General features: G+C 45.9%; 2 protein-coding genes and 1 long non-coding RNA gene across 3 annotated transcripts in view; 1 reads left to right on the forward strand and 2 right to left on the reverse strand.

The window, feature by feature from the left end:
• Nucleotides 1–4905, forward strand: part of klf7a (Kruppel like factor 7a) — a 31532-nt gene extending 26627 nt beyond the window's left edge. The window contains exon 4 of the mRNA XM_062380151.1: nucleotides 2434–4905. Within this exon, the coding sequence (XP_062236135.1) occupies nucleotides 2434–2485 (52 nt within the window). The 3' untranslated portion in view covers nucleotides 2486–4905. The remainder of the gene's footprint in view (nucleotides 1–2433) is intronic.
• Nucleotides 1–13413, reverse strand: part of LOC133933778 (uncharacterized) — a 79467-nt gene extending 66054 nt beyond the window's left edge. Inside the window, exons 1-2 of the long non-coding RNA XR_009912099.1 lie at nucleotides 13298–13413; nucleotides 12559–12724 (exon numbers count right to left, since the gene is read on the reverse strand). This is a non-coding gene — a long non-coding RNA (uncharacterized LOC133933778). The remainder of the gene's footprint in view (nucleotides 1–12558; nucleotides 12725–13297) is intronic.
• A 2556-nt stretch (nucleotides 13414–15969) lies between these two features.
• Nucleotides 15970–19238, reverse strand: LOC133933209 (receptor activity-modifying protein 1-like). Its single transcript, XM_062380152.1, has 3 exons — nucleotides 19061–19238; nucleotides 17542–17680; nucleotides 15970–16912 (listed from the first exon to the last, which is right to left on the reverse strand). Exons 1-3 carry the CDS (start codon nucleotides 19116–19118, stop codon nucleotides 16657–16659), a joined length of 453 nt encoding a protein of 150 aa, XP_062236136.1. The 5' UTR covers nucleotides 19119–19238; the 3' UTR covers nucleotides 15970–16656.
• Nucleotides 19239–19535: the final 297 nt, after the last annotated feature.

The raw sequence follows: 19535 nt of genomic DNA on the forward strand, positions 1-19535 counted from the left end.
AAAGGAGTCGGAACATTATGAGGAAAATAAATCACAATTTTACAAGAATAAAGTTGTAATATAGTGTGTGTTTGTGTGTGTGTTTGTGTGTGTGTGTTGGAAAACTGCAGCATCTGTCACAGTTAAGAGACAATAGCAGGTCACAATAGAGAACATGTGACCTCTTGAATCATGTATAGGTTCATTATGACGGGACAAAAAGAAATCCCCCCCCCCACCCCCCTAATGTGTGTGAAAGTGTGTGTCGTGGTCATCAGTGCATGACCAGAGATGTGTGTGTGTGATTGTGTGTGTGTGTGTGTGAGGGAACAGAGGGCCAGGCGATGTCAACTTAATCAGGTCTCAGCTGGACAGACTGTAAATACAGTCCCCGCCCCCCCCCCCCCCCTCCCTCCCCACTGATTTGCCACCTCCCCTCACCACCAGACCCCCCCCAGCCCCCCCTTCAGGCACATCCCTAATTTGGGCCCACCTCTGTCATGTGTCAGAAGACACCCAACCCCTCCAGCCAACCAAACACACACACACACACACACACACACACACACACACACACACACACACACACACACACACACACAGACACACACACCCTGCTGAGATGAAGGAAGAGGGGAGACGGGGGGAGACAGGGAAGACGGGGTGGAAGATTGAGGATGGGGTGTGAGGAGGTGTGTGTGGGGGGGGGGGGGGGGGGGGGGGGGGGGGACAGACCCACGGTGTGCCAGCTGGTGTCGTGCCCGCAAGTCGTGACTCATACTTTACCATCTGTCTCGCAGAGCGCACACACATTTAGACATACACACACACACACACACACACCTATCAGCGTCTCCGGGGCCATCCATTGATCCCACATGTGTTTGTTTGCGTGCACACACACGCACACACACACACACACACAGATGCAGGTGTGACAGTAAGACAGACGAGTGGTGGCTCATCACAGTGTACCTCCCCCTCTCGGCCAAACACTGATTCATGCTGACATCTGAGACACTCGTCCATGTGTCGCTGGAAAGACACAATCTGAAAACCGGTGTCAGGAAATCAACAGTTGCACAGCTGCCGAGCCGGAGCTCCGACGGGGGAGACTCCTTATTTATAACTTTGTTTTACTTCATGAATTATTTGGAGTTTGCTCCTTGTGAGATATTAATTTTGAAATTGTTCTCCGAGCCTGTTTGGTGTTTTTTTAAAAGACTTAAAGATATAATTCAGAACAATCCTTTATTAAGACATGAACTGAAGGTTTTAGATTCTATTCTGCAGTAAATCAAACATTTTCAAGCGTTTATACGTTAAAGACCAACTTCAAAGACCAATTATCTGGTTTTTGACATCACTTAACTGATTGATTTCCAGATTCCCTCTGTCTCTGGTGCGATTGAGACCAAACGAGGCGTTTCCAGGGTTGTTCTCTTCTCCCCTGCTTCACCTTATCTTCCTTTATGACTCTGATATTCAATCATTCTGTCAGATTCCACATAGATCTTCAATTTAATCCGTTATGTTCTTTAAAAAGTCTCACATTGAACTTGTTGAAACCTGCTGTAGTGATTTTTCATCGCGCCGTTAACAGCCCGACTTTATGGACACAGCGTGTTCTGTCTTTTTTTCACTTCTACTCAAACATTTCCCGTCCTTCTGCCACAGAATTAAAAATAACATCCTCCAATCTGGGAGGCGTTCTCCTCCTAAACATGGTATAAACCGAGCCGCGTCAGTAAACTCTAAAACAAGCCTCCGTCTCAAATATTGCTCCACACACTAAATACTAGAATCTGCATCTTCCAATTACCAAACAGAAAGCGGCTGTTTGCAAAGCGTGTCTCTCGGGAGCGGAGCTGTAATATTAGCTCAGCGAGCGAGCAACAGAAACACTGTTGATGCTTCTGTGTGTGAGCACGCGAGCAGGAGACAAAACACCGGCTGAAAGCATGCATTATGTCAATTTGTGTCAATCAGGTTCAAATAATCAAAAGGTTTTAAAAAAACCCTCGCGTGGAAAAAGAAAAATAGACCAGTGTGCTTCCAGAGCAATTTCATTTTCCAGCGTGCATCTACGCCCCAGCATTTCCACGAGCCGGATTCCAGACGAGAGGATTCATCTCATTTAACTTTGGTTTTACAGAACATGTTTTGCTTTCTGCATTTCTCTCCTCGTCCTCCTCCACCTCCCTCCCTCCGCAGTGTTTCCACACATCCATCTGCGGGCTCTCTAGTTATTCATGGCGCAGCTGAAGTCATTAGGAGTGCTGCTGAAAATGCTGATTATGAATTAGTTACACATATACTAATTGCGTGTGCATTAGTGGCTCAGCACTCACTAGCTAACAGCAACATTTAGCTCAATCAACAAAACAAACTGCTCGCCCCGGCGCTGGTAACACGCTAACAAGCTGTTCTCTGTTCCTCTCTCTTTGGTTGCAGGTGTTTCTCGCGGTCGGATCACTTGGCGCTGCACATGAAGAGGCACATCTGAGGAGTCGGAGGGAGGTCAGCGGGAGAGGAAGAGCGGGGAGGAGGATGGAGGCGGAGCGGAGGATAGAAAAAACAGAAAAATAACACGATGGACGTGAAGGAGAAAGATAGAGACGGACTGTAAAGACAGATTCTGGACTGCGGGGAGAGAGTTCAGCACACAGAGCGGCTGACTACAGACAGATCCCCATCGGGTCCCAACCAGCTGGTCCATGATCCCACGACCAAACATCACCACCTCACCAACGTCTCACTGAGGAGAAGTCCCATGGTGGGTGGTGGACCACGGCCCTGTGGTTGGCAGCTCTCTGATTCCGTTGCTTTCCAAGATCGCCGCCCTCGTCACGCAGCAGCCGCTCCACATGTCAGCGAACACGCCAACACGCCAAGCTGCACCGCTGTAACTTTCAAACTGCCGACTGCAGAGCGGCAGTTTGTATATTCACGATTTTTCTCTTCTCGGAAACTTTCCAAGGCCGAGGAGAACAGTCTCACTGGTTCAGAGTTGCCACGGCCTTTACGGTTTATCATTCTAATTATAGGGCAGATATTAATGTGACCGTTTTTCCTCTGACCTCTGATCCTCCTGCCTCGAAGGCATTGGAGCAAATGTTTGAACGCAGACTTCTTCAGACTGGAAGATGTGCGTTCTGCATGACGTGCTGTGGAGACCGATGGAGGTCATGCCAGGGCCGGGCTCGCTTTATGAGCGTCCACCACGGAGGGCTACCGCGGGATGGGGCTAACCAATCTTCTCTGGGAAAGACCGTTCCTCTACGAGAATGTCAGCTGCACCTGAGAGCGTTTTGTCCTCTTGTCAGAAACTGTTGCACAATTGACTGTTTGCAAACTTTTTGTAAAAGCTGCCCCAGCGTCTGGGACACTTTGGGACTCATGAGGCGCTGGCTGCCAGTGGACAGCCACACTGCACAAAGTCGACGCAGCTAGCGGACTGCGAGAGCACACGAACAAGATCACCATGTATGTAAAGGCCCTGTTGTTTCTAAGACAAATATTTGTTCGGCAAAAACAATTGAAAAGACAGTTTTGAAGAACACATTGGAAATGGACGCATCCAAAAAAGAAAAAGAAGGAAAAGGACTGTAGATGCCTGACATGATCTCTCCGGCCTCTGAGAGGGATTGGCACCGAACCAACCACTGGGTAGAGGAAGGTTTTATTTCCTGTTTGCACCACCCATGCAGAACTCTTCCAATTTCGCAGCTCATATCAGAGAAAAAGCAGAATCTAATCCGGCCCTATGCATATCTAAAAACATTCCTGCTGACTTCCTGATCACACGTGTTCATCTGAACGCAGGTTTCTACGCTGCCGGACACGGAAGGACTCGTAGGAACTCAAATTCAATCAATTGGGCGGCTCGTCTCAGAGCGAATCGATGTGAATGTATCTGTTGTTAGTCTGTACATGTTGTGGGGCCCATGGGAAGAACAACCAGTCATGTTCATAGCTTCTCTTTTTCACATTGCAAACTAGAATGACTCTCAGAAGAGCTCATATCTCCACCGAGGCCCAACAGACCAAAATCTGCAAGATCAGGATTTATATCTGTCTGAGTGGTTTCATCAGGATCCATGAATTACCTCCTGGGAAACATCCTAATCTTGCAATTTTGAAGAAAGTGATAAAAAATAATTCCTGCATCCGCATCGGGGAAATCTGTTCAGTCGTTTTCTATGATCTCCTGCTGATGAACAGGTGAAAACATGAGCTTGTGGGTGGAGATAACAAATAGAAGGACTTAGAATGACTTGCTAGCCACAGGTGGGAGCTTTAAGCATGTTACTGGTCGTACTGGACCAGCTGGTAGCGATGAGTTCACATTTCCAGTAGGGGGCAGGAAACTGCAGGAGACACACGTGGGCTCTCCCAGGAAACCAGAATCCACCTCGGCATCCTGACTCTTCTAGAGAACAAAGCTTTTTGCCACATTACGCTTTAAAGTGTCATGTTTTTAATCCACTTATGAATTCTGGGTGAAAAATCAGCTCAGATCAAACGCACACAAATCAAAATGGCAGCTTGGACGACAGCAGATGATCAAGACACCGATGAACCTGGTTGGGAACAGCTTCATCGATGTGTTTATTCTTTCTTATTTATTTTTTTACCGGCCTTTTAATACTTGGAGGCAAAGTGGAGAACACAGCAATCTGCTTCTCGGCCGGGGGACACACAAAATTGATTTTACTCTGTGTACCACAGGCGCTTTTCAATTTCGGGTATGAATGCAGACCAGCTCAATCATATCTCGTCATGATCCGTGTTCGGCTCTGGAGGAGGAAACTGAATCAACTCCGGCCTCGAGTAAACACCCAACACTTTCTCTTCTAACGTACAAACAAGCACGGATCCACTTTTCATTTTCATAGAAGCGTGTACGCATCAGGGCAGTGGGGGGGGGGGGGGGGGGGGGGGGCGGAGCCAGAAGGGCGAACACCGGCTGTGTGACTAACAATTACCTGCGACTGTATGATGCGTCTTTACCACACACACAAACGTGCTTACAAACAACTGCCACAGGCTTTAACCGATTGGTTCATTTCCTCCTACACTCCATCCATGTTAAAAACAGAATCAAGACTTTTGGTTGAATGATCCTGACAGATTTAAAAATGAGGACTAGCAGTTTAAGCCATGGTTTGAAAAACGGAATCATCGACGGCAGCTCTACTTGTGTGTGTTTCAGTATTTCAGTGTGTGTGCGGGAATGTGCAGCTCTGGAGTGTGTTTTCGTTTCTGTTCGGTCGGACTCTTCTTACAAAACCGTGAGCTCAAAAAAATCAAACAAAAAAAGACACAACAACGTGGATTTGAAATGTGAATGTGTTTCCCAGGAGAAGGTTTGTTTTTCATGTCGTGTCCGAGGACGCGGTTCGGTTTTGTGTCATCTTAATGAACGATTGTCAATTCTGCTGTGCCTGTGTGTTCTTTGTGTGTTTGTATTTGCACTCTGCATATCTGTCCGTTGTCTGTCCAATCGTACACAACACATCCAACACACACACACACAACGCCCCCAGGGACGAGACACGGATCATCAAGTCTGTATAGTAGCTGTTTTTTAGCACAAATTGTACATCCGCGCAAACTACACATTACGCCGACATCACACACACACACACAACTACACGCCTGAACATGCTCACAGACACACACTTATTTTCCTCATCTCCTTGTGTTGTTCACCGTTTTTCATGCCACCTTGTGCGAGTCGGAGATCCAGACTGCAGCTCTCGGCTGAGGAGTGTGTGTTTGTGTGCGTTTGGGGCGGGGGGGTGGGTGGGGAGCATTACTATGTGTGACACCACCTCTGTTTCCACCAGGTCTGAATTTCAAATCAAACACACCCCGTATTTCTACCAGCATTCCCTCATCGCTTTCCTCTCTTCCCCTCTTCCACTTTCTCACACATTGTCCCTCTGTCCTGCACCTCCTCCACCTCCTCCACCTCCTCCACCACCTCCTCCTCCTCCACCTCCTCCTCCTCCATCGTCTTTCTCCTTTTCTTTCGCTGTACAAAGTGTTTAAAATTTATCATTTGTATATTATGATGTATGGGTACGATAATGTTCTTTATTATGGAAAAATGAGAAAGATTTATTTTTGTTACTGGTTTGTTTCATAATTCTTTTTTAAATTGGTATTGTAATATCTCTATGCAAGGAACTGTTCGGTGAATCGTTTTTATTTAAGAATGTAATTACGTGTAATAAATGGTAGAAGCAGCTTGGCGGCGTGGAGTCTTCATGGTTCCTGACAACAATACGCAGATAATCATCCATCTCCTCACAGAATGTTTTCTGATTTCTTATCATCCCTCAATCACGGAGCCATTCAGTTTGTGGACAATGAGCACTCGGAGCACATTCACGCAGCCTTTCGCTTTTATTCTCCCTGACCAGTGCACTCTCCGCTCTGCTGGTGAGTTAAACCCTCAAACCAGCTGGGGAACTGGGCAGGGAAATGAATGTAGACCCTCCTTTTGGTGCCGTTTGCACCGAGAGCCTCTGGTTTATTGTTCTGTTCGATCAAACGCAGGAAATGGGCCTGAAGCACCTTCACTGTGCCTGAGCACGTTAATTACATGTTACCAACCAAGGTGATGACTGATCCTCTATCCCTGCCTTCTGACCATGACTAGCTGATAAAAGGGTAATCGAATAACTAATGGGTAATTAGGGAGTAATTACTCTCTGGTAAATGGCCCTATGCAGTGGATTAATTCTCCTCGGCTCTGGCAGTGAGAAACTCCCATAAGGTTTTTTGTTTCATTTAATGCTCCCTAATTGAAATGGGCACCCTCATCAAGAAGCTTACATGTATCTGTCGAAGTTAATGTTCTTTTATCTGTAATTACAGACAGCCGCATATTATCCTGATAACTACACCTACTGCGTCAATCCCTGGGACACGTTATAAAATTAGAAACGATGGAGTCATTTTTCAATAAAGGTCGCGTGTCCCAGGAGCGCTCGTCGTTTCCACTCCATCTGATGGATATGAGGTTGCGTGTGAGTTCACAGCAAAAGAGCTAAACGCTCTTAATGTGTTTCAGTGGGGGAAGTGCCACGTTCACTGTATGTCCACAAAAGGTTAACGCACACATTCACAAACGCTGCAGGATGAAGTTTCAAGCCGGAAGGACAAATATGATTTTGACCCGATGAAACGTGGTGGATGAAAAGCTGAGGGATCCTGAAACGTTAGGATGATTCATCTCGAGGACGAGGACGTGTGATCGTTGATGTTTCATCTCACTCGAAAAAAACAAAATGTCAACCGCACGGCGCTGGAGGAAAATGATAATCCATCCAATCCAAGTGGAGTGACGTCTCAGATCGAACATAATCTCATGAACAAGTGGAATCACACTCAGTCGAGCTCGTCTCTCCACCGAGGCCCGACCGTCTCCTGAGAAAAACACGTTTCTCAGCTGAGAGGCTGAACCAGGCTTCTTCTGCTCGTTCCATTTGATCTCATTCCAAATGAATCGAACCGGATCATTTGTATTAAACTGTAAAATATCAAATTACATTTGGATAACGGTATCTTAGGAGTTTTGAAAACGAAAAAGCAGGACGGCAGCAAAGTAACGAACAAAGATGAAGCTGTTTTCTCGTTTTTTGTACCAAGCAACATAAAATAGAGGTGATTAAACTCAAACCTTTGAAAGTTCCTCACATTTCCTTCACAGAAACAATGTCTGTGGAAAGCGGTGGAGTTGTGAATTACACCGGGGGATCCCGAGCAGAATGATCTGAAACCCAGGGACGCTGCTGTGTTGATGGACACGGCTGCCGGCGCTTGACTCCATGTTCTCACCACGTCTGCCTCTGTGCTTCCTCTTATCTGCATCAGGCGATAACATCGACATAAATCCTGTCGGACAAAGGGATTACAACATCCCAGGATATTATCTTGTCATGATAATTCCAATGTATTTGTGTTTTATCTTTTATTCAAAGTAAATGACCTGAGTAAACGTATTTACTGTTGATTCTAAGCAGGAGAGAATAAGCTCCTACAAGCTGATTATTTCTGACGATGAAACTTAAAAATCAAAATTTTTACAAGCAAGAGGAACTGACATTAAAAACAACATGACAGTTTTCCTCCACTCTTTTAAAATGAACAGTCTCATCGTTGGTCGGTTCGTAATCCGCAGGCCGAACCCCTGAGCCCTGTTCACGAATTCTCTCTTTGTTTCACATACATCGATTCAGCCATAGCTCCGGTATTGAAGGAGGATATAAACGGTGTGACTGCAGTGATTTGAAGAAAGAAAAGACTGATTCTTCAGGCAAAGCAGTGATTCACTTAACCAGCAGAAAATAAAGCCTCTCTTTTCCCCTCATGCGGTTGTGCAACAGGAGATTTCGCCAAGGAAGCTGCCAACGCCTGTGGGTGTCTTGTAGGCGTTTGGCAGCCGTGACGGATTGTTATTGTCACATCTGGCAACGTGGAGACGCCAGCATACCGGGAAGCAGCTCCGAGTTTAAAGCCTCCCTCACAACATCTTACTCAGCGCTCAGACCAGTCAGTGCACTCTGACACGAAACACAGGTTCTGGAGAGGATCGCATCGAACACACTCGCCTCCATCTGAAATCTCCACAATCGGTCGGGAGACATGGATCCTTTGGTTTCGTGCCACGAGCAGCCGAGTGCTTAGGTATTTCCAATTATAGGGAATATGTCGAGGTGGCCCTCGGTAATTAAAACCTAATCATGCCGGTGGATTCAGAGAAGCATCCTCATCAAGCTTTCATTAGTCTCCCTCCTTGTGGCGCCCGGCAGCAGCCCAACCCCCTTTATGGATGCTCACACGGCCTGTCGCCAAACCCAGCTAAACAGTGCAGGAGTGCAGGATTCAAATTATACATCAAAAGACCCAATAAACATTTTCTTTTGTAAACAATCTACCAAAATAAGACTAAAATATTGAGAAAATGTGTTAAACTGTTATTTTGAGGGAGGAGAGTTGAAAAGCACATTGAGGCTTTTACAATATGTTTATATCCCTGAAGAAACAGGTCCTCGGCTAAATCTGGATCCAAACTGTAGCCGCATTGTTTCTGAGACGAGGAGTTCACTTAAAGAGCTGCCTCGGCACAGATACTCTACCAACACGGCTGCACCACCCGTGAGACAACAGTGTGCATTTGCTCTAGATGCACAAGAGCTCTGTTTTCAAAGAGCTGCCTCACTCCGGCTACGTCTGCACTCATTTCCTCCTCCAGGTCCAGATCTGACCGGAGCTGCAGGTCCGAGCTGCGGCATGTGGGCCCGGTGGGCGGAGAGGGATCAAGCAGGGCAGCGTGTGACAGCACCTGGCTCTCCGGTTCGACAGGACACCTGGAAGCCCGGTGAGAGAGAGCGGCAGTGTTGAAGCCACCGCTGCTCTACAGAGCCATGCATTATGCAGGAAGCTCTCTCTCTCCCTCCCTCCCTCCCTCCCTCTCTCTCTCTCTCTCTCTCTCTGCCCCCTGCTCTGCAGTAAAAATAGATCAACAGACCCGAACATTCAGCTCTTTTTTTATGCTTCTCACTTTCACGTACATCTCACCGGGTGCAGGTGCGTCGGCTGCTGCCTCGCATCTCTCACCCTCCTGAGCGAGTTTAAACATGCACATGTTTGCACACACGTTTCAGACTGTGTGTGTGTGTGTGTGTGTGTGTGTGTGAGTGTGTGTGTGTGTGTGTGTGCTGAGGCGTGTCAGCCAGGGTTTGTCTGTGTTTTTATCAGTTTGCCGCTGCACTCGGCTTTTAATAAAAGTGGGATATTAGTCTGGCGCTGGTGTTTCCCGCTTTATGAGGGAAGGAGGATGTGATTTGATCTCACAGGGTCAACGGTGGCTCGTACAACGTGCAATTAAACCTGCACTTTGAGGCCAAGAGCAGAGGGAGGGCTCACACTCTGATACCAGCACCAGAGAAGGCTTCCAATACTCCCAGTAGAGAAATGTATGTAAATATCCCACATCAGATAACTTCGAAGCTACAAAACAGCAGCAACACTGGTGAGCACGAAATTGGCTGAGATGCAAAGTCCAGGTATCGACATCGGGGGAACAACTCTGAAGGATTTTATCTGCCTTTTACAAATTAAAGAAGATTCGTCCGTTTCAAACGACGTAACCATCACAGGCCAGAAACCTCCACGTATCACAAACATCCACTAGAGGGCGACATGAACGTAGAGCAGACCGACGGCTCCGTCCTTACCACTGAGAACTAATGAGCCTTTAGGGTTCATGTGCACAAAGCCAGTTCTCCCAGTCAGGAGGTGAACTGGTTTGCTCCGAGCCCTGAACTCAACCCCATCCAACGCATTTGGCATGAACTGTGCCACCGACTCCGAGCCAGACCCTATCATCCCACAACCCCCCCGACGCTCTGGAGGCTGAACGCAGTCCCCCATCCCAGTAAAACCCTGCAGAAGAAGGAGCTAATTAATTCCCATGGTTTTGAAATGAGTCCATGAACCATATGTCAGGGTGAAGGGTGTGTAGACACACTTCTGGCCACAGTGCACAGGCACCAGTGGAACCAGAAGCTGAACAGGTCCTGGATAAGACTGTGTATCTTCATCCATGTATCACACGATCCTGAAGCTCACATGAAGATCAGCCAAGTAGAGACAGCTTCTCCCAAGAGTATAATTGCTTGCATGTGTAATTACACATCACACGCACATGCTGTGTGTGTGTCTGTCCCCTGTTGCTGAGTGCAACGTCTCCCTGAAGACCATTGATCCGTGTCTATGACTACAGAGGTCTCTGACTCCGCCCTGATTGCCATCCCGCCGCTAATTAAACAGTCCTGCTTAACGAGTTGGCTCTGATAACACGGGGTGGAGGGAAAGGTCACCCTGTCACGCTCGCTTCAACTGGACACCGTCAATAACGAGGCTGCCTGGGAGGACAGGTACACACACACACACACACACACACACACACACACACACACACACACACACACACACACACACACACACACACACACACACACACACACACACACACACACACACACACACACACACACACACACACACACACAGTGTTAATCAGTCAAACGCTGGGATGTGCTGACCACTCTTAGATTCGCTCTCACAACCTGATTTGTTTCAGCTCTCAGGAGTTATGGCGTTTTATTTAGAGACGGAGATATTTTATCGTTTTCGCCATAAATTCACATGTTTTCAGTTTCTCCTTGAATTATATTTTTTATGTGATTAGAAAAAAGACTTTGGAACGTCATTGAAAATCTCCACTGAAATACTAATTTCAGCATCAGCAGCTCTTTGAGGGTGATCATGTTTCACCTATAAACCTCTTATCTAAGATTTTAAAACCACTTGAAGAATGAAAAACAACTTGTCAAAAGGATGTGGATATTTATTCCCTTTTCATTTTTTTAAGGGGTTTTCAAGCACGAATGGTTTACTGCACTGAAGACCTAGAATCTCCTTTTGCACAGTCCATAAATAAAGAGCAGACCTGCAGAGATATGTTGTTGGAATATTTCCTGCACTTCAACAGAGCCTTTTTCCACATGAATAAAGCCAGTGTGTAAATGAAAAACCCCCCCACATGACCTATACAGTGTATTCTATCAGGCCTCCTCATCATTTATCTCGCAGCCAGCAGAATCAGGATAGATTGGTTCAATTAAACTGGCCTTTAATGTAATCTGCTTAATCCATTTCTATCATCAAAGCCAATACGCACCTCTCCTCTTCGGAGAGCGGGATTTGGCCTCTCGAGTGCCAGGCGTCACCGGCACCGCCGCCATGTTTCGCCCTTTTACAACTGGCTGAGGAGGAAAACACAGCAACTCCAGTGAAGTTTTAACGGGAGGAGATTTAAGATCTTCATATCCTGCCGGAGATTGCGAGCACTGCAGGGCACGAAGCACGATCGCACAATAAAATGACACAAGGAAGGACTCGACAAACGCCTCTTTCTTTTAGGGGATCCTCAGCCTGGAGCCTCGGGACTGGGGCGCTGTTTGTAATCATGCGGCTGAATTTGTGCGGTTGTTGCAGACGAGTTCGGCTGCTGCGCCTCTCGTTTCAGAAGCCGATCCCTTTTTGCCACCTTATGCAAAGAGTGTGTGAAAGCACCCGGGGGCCCGTGAAACCTCCTCAAGAGCCATCACAAAATCTCTTCCCCCCAGAAAATTGCATGGCAACAAGACGGTTTTCTAAATTCATGGATTTCACCCGGCAGCTGCAATCTGCTCTTACCTGCTGATATTTCCAAGGGGAAGTGGGATTTTACACTCAACACCATATTTATCCTCCCACCCTGCACGTCTCCGGCTCGGGTATTTACCAGGGCACACACACACACCTATTTTGGGCTTATATCGCATTTTCTTCACACTCGCTGCATAAAATTACATCTTCTCATATTCAGTTTCTTCCCCTTTTCCTCTATTTCTGATTCCCACGTATAACTTCTGCCTCAAACACTTTTTCAAACTGGTTTACTGCAGTAAAGAAACACTTTAAACTCAATATTTCAGATATTTGACTGTAGATTACCTGTGTTATGACTGTTCATGAGAATTCCCAGCACGGTGTTACCAGCTCTGCTCATCACAGTCAATGGAAGACAGTGGGGGGGAAGCATCAGTGTCACTGGGACGTCCTCCACTGGTTTGTGAGCTGCTGGTCTGAAGCCTTGACGTCCTCTGATCCTCGGCTGTAACTGGAAATAACATCCGATCATTTTGATGTTCTGATTCATTTCATGTGAACATATATCAGACACGTTTTATAGAATCACTTCCTCGTTAACTCCTCAGAACTAAACTAACTTGTTTCTTTAGTTTTATTCAGTTATTATTTAACTGTCTCTATGTTCTTGTATCATTTCAATGATTTTATCTAGTTGTTACTTCCACTGACGGTTAAATTAAGTGAAATCCTCTGATCTTAGGTCAGATTTAAACTTTCATTGACCTGTAGATGTACAGAACAGATTATCTCTGTATTTAGCTTCTGTTATAAATCCATGACTTGTATAAATCTTTATTTCCATCTGAGTCAATAAACTGAGATTATTATTATATTGTTGTATTTTAAACTCAGCCCACATGACGAGAAACAGCCGTTCAGCTTCACTTCCGTAAACAGAGGAACCCGGAACATCCGCAATCTTTGCTAAGTGGCTAGCTAGCTTAGCCTGATTGGAGCTAACGGCGTCTACACGCGTCTCGGACACATATTATGGACTGGTGTGTGTGAGTGTGTGTTTGATTTGTTGTTATTGTTCACTCACCTGAACAGACACACGACTTTAACGCAACTGTTGTGTTCTGTTTGTTTTTCTCAGCATCTTCTTCAGTCAGGTGCCACTGCTTCTTCTTCTTTGCACCTGCGTCAACTCACCTGGACGACAGCGCCCCCTGCGGACGAGTCAGTGAGGGAGGTCTGTGCATTGACTTCTGCTATTTTCTGTTAAAAAAGATTAATGTTTTACATTTTAACATGTTTATGGACAGATATTTTACATTTAATTCTACTTATAAACTCATATTTGACCTTTATCATGTTTTTAGACTTTATATTTTACATTTCCTGATATATATAGATTAATTACACATTAAATCATATTACAAACTCATATTTTACACCGACTGTATTTGTAGACTCATATTTTACCTTTAATCATATTTTAAACTCACATTTCATGCATCTGCAGAAATGAAAGCAATAGGCCGACATGAGGCTGTTTGTCTGAGTCCATTGACTTTGTGTTTTTAATAGCTTGTTGATGTGAAGTGTTTGTGTATGTGTGTGTCTGTGTGTGTGTGAGGACACTGTAATAAGACCTGGAGATGAATTGGTTATGTGTGAGCGAACATGTGTATGACAACATGGTCCTCCACGGCGTGTTCCCCCCCCACGCTCCAGCAGCCGGACACTTGTGTGTGACTGGAGATCAGCTGACAGGTTTGATCAGAGCTGATTGATCGGAGCACACGAGGCAGGGCCGCACATCGCAACACGGAGAGGTGAAGGGTTGGGGTTCCTGCGGTGTCACAGCACATACACACACACACACACACCACACCCCCACTCTTTGTTAACACAGCCCTATTGCAAACCATATCTGACAATGGGTATTGATCAGCTGAGCGGGAAAGATCAATGCTTGTTGATTGAGCAGAAAACACGGAGCTCAGGCTTCTGGTCAGGGTTCAGGATTGTTTTTACGGGAACTTCAATCAAGTCGGAATAAACTGAGGAAACAGATTTTATTGTTTAGTATTTAATCAACAGTGTGGATTTCGCTTTTGGAGAATCAAAACCATGTTTCAGTTTAAAAATAGAACTGATGAGAAGTAAAACCTTCGGCAACACATTTATATTCTCTTGATATTAACAATTTCAAGATGGCAGAAATAAAAAAAATCAGTATTAGAGATTAAATAACGTGAATTATTGATGATCTCATCAAATATCTATTGATTATAAATCACAAATAAATGTGAAATCAGCTTCTTCCTTTTCAGCAACTTTAATGTACTTTATGTGCATTTACTGCCACCTGCTGGTAGTTTTAAGAAAGTTCAGCTAAAAAACCTTTTTTATGAATTTATTTTTGGTTAAAAACTGGGACTAAACATTCAAGTTACATGAGTGTATGTGTTCAGACAACTGGTGAGTGGAGCTTTTACATCATTATAAAATGTAATTAGGTTTTCTATTCATTGTCAGACTGTTGTTACATGAGGATGACACACGTGTCCCATGTAGGAAAGGAACATACATGTTCCATCAGGCTGCTCTACATGATCTCTTCAACTTGTTTACATACAGTCTATGTCTCCAATGCTCTAAAGGGAACAATGATGCATTCTGGGGAATGTAGGATTGGCTCCATGTTGCTTGGATCTTTGAAAGTGGAGCTAGTGCCCTGATGGAGACGTTTCTCTGAAGGAGCCTCCACAGTGTGAACCAGGTGACCTCCAGCTCCTCCTCATCTCTAATCTTCATCCTCCGGCCCCGAGCTCCCACCTGCTCTCACCTGCCACTGATCTCACGTCTGCTAATCTGCCCCAGGAATTCACTTATCACCATCAGAAACTGCTGAAAGTCGTCTTTGAATGCGGCCACAGTCTCGGACATTAATCAGAAAAGCCAAACATTGCTTGACTAAGCTTAACTGGCGAAGGTTTTTACAGCTTTGATAATAGAGACGCCATTAATTCCCCCGGCCGGTGACGGGACAGAAACGCCCCGCAAGCAGAATACATGGAGGGAAGTGCTGAGCCATAACTTTTACATGGATAAAAAAAGTATGACATTGTATTTAATTACCATCAGTTTGGGAAGATTTACACACACCTCTGCTCTGTGTGTGTGCGTGTGTGTGTGTGTGTGTGACAAAGAGAGAGAGAGTGTGTGTGTGTGTGTGTGTGTGTGACAGGCTGTGTGTGTGTATAGAGTTTGACCTGTGTCCCCACAACTATTCCAAAATATTTTCAGTTAATTTAAATTGTAATTTAGACATTATCCCAATTAATTAATAGAAGTGGATGATGATGAAGAAGAAAAAGAACAGAAGGAGGATGACGAAGAGGAAGAGGAAGAAAAGAATGAAGAAGAGGGGGAGTAGGAGGAAGGGGAGGAAGACGAAGAAGAGGACAAAGACGACAACAAGGAAGAAGCAGCAGAAAAAAATAAGGAGGAGGAGAATGAAAAGGAAGAAGAAGAGATCAAAGGAAGAAGAGGAAGAGTAGGAGGAGGAAGAGAAGGAAGAAGAAAAAAAGAAATATAGGAGGAGGAAGAAGAAGAAGAGGAGGATGAGGAAGAAGAAGACAAGATGACGATGAAGAAGAAGCAGCAGAAGAAGAGAGGGAGGAGGAGGACAAGGAGGAAGAAGAAAAAGATGGGGAGAAAGAGGAGGACGAGGATGAAGAGGAAGAAAAAGAAGAGGAGGACAACCATTTGTAAAAGCTTTAATAAAAAGAAAAGTGCGATGTCGGGGCTCCATTCATAAATCCACTAAGTTGATGCAACGTGATTTAAGAACTAAAAACTAAAAACTAACATTTCAAAATCGATATGAACTGTAACAGGGAGTGAACACTAGAGGGAGCTCTGTCAGACAGTCTTTAAACTTATATTTCTCTAAATCATCTCATGAGCAGAACAGAAATCCACATTCCAAACACTGTCACTTCTGATATTGTTGATTTCTGAAGAAGAACGTGTCACAACTCAGCCGTCAGAACCTCTCAGTGATACAGATGTGGTCCAGGGAACATCTGGTCGGTTATATCGGTTTGAGAGGCGGCGGATGAGACCAGAATAAAACCAGGATTGTGTTTGTTTTTCCTCTCGGTGATAAACGAGCCTGAGCTCCTTCTCCTCTCCGTTTCTCCTGTTTCCTCCTCAATCATCTGCGTCACTGCTGTCGCCACCGGGCCTCCTCCTCCTCCTCCTCCTCTCCCCACCTCCTTATTTATGTGCTCACAGATTGTTTCGGGCCTCGGGAGCAGGTGGTGATGAACACACACCTCCTCCGACGCCTCGGAACCTCAAACAGCTTCTTCACTTTCCCTCTGACCGGCACACAAACACACAAGAACAACACAACCTCACACGTGAGTCCAGTGGAGCCTCAGGGCCTCACAGCACGCCCTCGGTGCGTTTACTCCTCCACACCACCAGGGCGGTCATGAGCAGCGTGACCAGGACGGGCACGGCGATGAAGGGCCCGAGGATGCCGACGGGGGGGTCGTGCAGGAGTCGGCCGGTGAGGGCGCAGTCCTGGAAGTAGATCTGATGGACGCGCACGAAGAAGCGGTCGACCACCTGGTTGGGCCAATAGCAGTCCATCCTCAGCGCCACCTGGTAGCTGCAGTTGGTCAGCGCCTCGTACATCCTGCAGGGGGCGACACAGCAAAGTGGATTCACATCACACAGGATTCAAAATGGAGTCAAGAAGCCTCTCAGGATGAATGAGCGGTGCTGGTTTCCTCGGTGGTCTCAGCCTGGAGACGTCCCCTCGCCGAGGCCCGGTGTAGAGTTACCGGAGATTAACACGGCTAAATATAACGGCTCTGTGGCGGCGGGCCGGGGGAAGGGAGACGCATTCCAACATGGCAGCGCCGCTCTGCTTCGCTTTGCACCACAGTGGGAGGGGTTGAGTCTCCAGATGGCCGCTGCATGTGTTTGTGTGTGTAGCCGGGGGCCGAGCGGGCGAGTGGTCCGGAGGCTCACACTGTTCAAGCCCCTTCATGAAAGGTGCATTCTGACGGTTTATTGTATGAAGGTATTTTTAATAGTGGATGAAAACAACACCCAGAATGCATTGCTGCGACTTGACGTACCCCTGCTTAAAAAGGAAGTATGTGACATTTTCAACTATAACACCAGAGTTAATTCCTCATTTGTTGAAAAGCTGATTTGCGATAACGAGCAGATAAAGATTGTTGTGTTTGTTTTTGATTGTTTCTGATGATTTAGTCTTTTATTTTGTGTGTTTAACGAACGGTTGTTGCCGGGACTCACTCCGTGGTGTCGGGCCAGCTGCACCACAGGCCGCGCTCCACTCCCCCCATGTCCAACTCGAACTTGGTGAAACAGAAATCATTGATCATCCGCTCGTAGAAACCTCGGTTACAGCCGGACGCCGACGGAACCACGAGAACTGGAGAGGAAACGAGAGGAAGGAGAAAAACACGTTAGGGTTAATAAATGTGACGATGAAAGAAGGAGTTTCACTGCCCCCTGGTGGCAAAACGCTGCAACTGCAAGGCAACACAAGTTAGAACATATCAGTTTAAAATTATCTTTAATTTCATTTTCTACAGGAATATTTTGAGATGAGCACAGTAGAAAGTAAACAACTTTAAAATGTTATTTTACTGTTATATATATTTTTACTTTACTGTTTGTGATATTTCATTTTATTATTTAACTTTACTTAACTTAAGTTAACTCTGCTATACCTTACTTCATTTTGCAGAGGTTATTTATCTGCTCAGTTATTTCTACATACACAGTTTTATTGTGAAGTTGTGGTCGTGTGCCGGCGGCGGTTTCCCCACATTACGCCCGAACCTTCCCTGAGAAAAGATTTGAATTCACCGTTCGATTCCCTGATCCTGTTTGTTCACTTCAGATGTGTAGTCAGCCTGTGAACATGGAGGCAGGCGGGCGTCCCACAGGAAACACAACAGGCTGCAGAGGGCCGACTCTGGGCCCGTTGTGTTCACTGGGCTCGAACCCACGGAGTGTGCTGACATGAGGGGTTTTAATGTAAGGGATGAGTCGGTGAAGTCTGGTAAACCCAGAGGAGAAGGGACGGGTCCCCTGTCCTCTGTCCGTTGGCTGGTGGACAATCTGACCGGGACTCACAGCCTTCAGGTTTTTAACTTCCACCGAACAGGAGACGTTAATTCTCTCAGGTGATATTTATGGATTTTAAACTCTGATGATGTTTTGACACTGTCTCATGTGTCCGTCATGTTTAGGCAGCTGCTGCTGAGCTGCTCAGAGAAGTTCTCACCTTCTCCTCTTCGTCTCGGAGCCATTAATGCTCATCAAAAAGAGAAGAGAGATTTTCCTCTTTTTAAAACCACCGTTTCCTCGTGTCCTCCTCTGATTCCTCGAGTCCAGGGAATCATTTAGTGACATAAACATGTTTCTGTGCAGGTTACAAGCTCGTTTCAGAACCTGCTGAACATCCACTGAGTACTTTTACTCAAATACTGCAGGAAAGTACATTTAAGATTTCACATGCAAATCATAAAATAACACGGGTTTCTTCAGATTAAAGTAGTTTGGAACTTTTGAGTCTATTTCCTTTTGTCATATTGAAAAACAACACAAACAACATCAGAAATTAAACAAACACAATCTTATTATATACAATAAGATACTGATATATAATACTAGTGAATAAAATAGGAGTATGGAACAATCAAAAAACAACACAACCAATATTAGAAATGAAACGCACACACTTCATATTTCTCATACACACAAACAAGATGTGCGGTTCCCTGTGAACCCAGCGGACACTCACCAGCCAGCAGCAGCAGCAGCCCCCCCGCTCTGAGGAGGGTCCTGTGCTCCGGAGCCATGCTGCGACCCAACACCAGCTCCACCAGCTCCACCGCCCGGCTCACTCCCCGTGGATCCACCGCTCCATGCTCCCTGATCCAGCCCGAGCTGCAGGTTCTGGGAAAGTGTTTGGTTGGTAACCCCCCCCCCCCCCCCACTGACCTTCCCCCTGTGTCCTCCCTGCTTCCTCTGCTCCCCGGCCGCTCTGCAGCCTGACACCCGATCCTCTTGTCCTGCTGCTGCTGCTGCTCACAGGGACACAACAAAGTCACACACCAAATATAGAGCAGTTAGAATGAAGCGTGTGGATCATAAACACACATGTTATATAAATATCAACATGTATGAGGACAAGTTTCCACAATGTGATCAGAGAGGAACTATTCAAAGTCTCCAGGAAACTTAATTCCTAAAGCTCCAGTCTCTAGATCAGGCTC

The sequence above is a fragment of the Platichthys flesus genome, chromosome 22 (genome assembly GCF_949316205.1).
Source record: "Platichthys flesus chromosome 22, fPlaFle2.1, whole genome shotgun sequence".
NCBI lineage: Eukaryota > Metazoa > Chordata > Actinopteri > Pleuronectiformes > Pleuronectidae > Platichthys > Platichthys flesus.

Bases quoted from the DNA above. Each gene is read 5' to 3' on its own strand.
- LOC133933209 (XM_062380152.1), bottom strand. From the start codon at position 19,118: ATGGCTCCGGAGCACAGGACCCTCCTCAGAGCGGGGGGGCTGCTGCTG. The intron at 17,681-19,060 runs GTGAGTGTCCGC...TTTCCTCTCCAG, and splicing joins GCTGCTGCTGCTGCTGGCTG to TTCTCGTGGTTCCGTCGGCG. The intron at 16,913-17,541 runs GTGAGTCCCGGC...CGCCCCCTGCAG, and splicing joins AGCTGGCCCGACACCACGGA to GATGTACGAGGCGCTGACCA.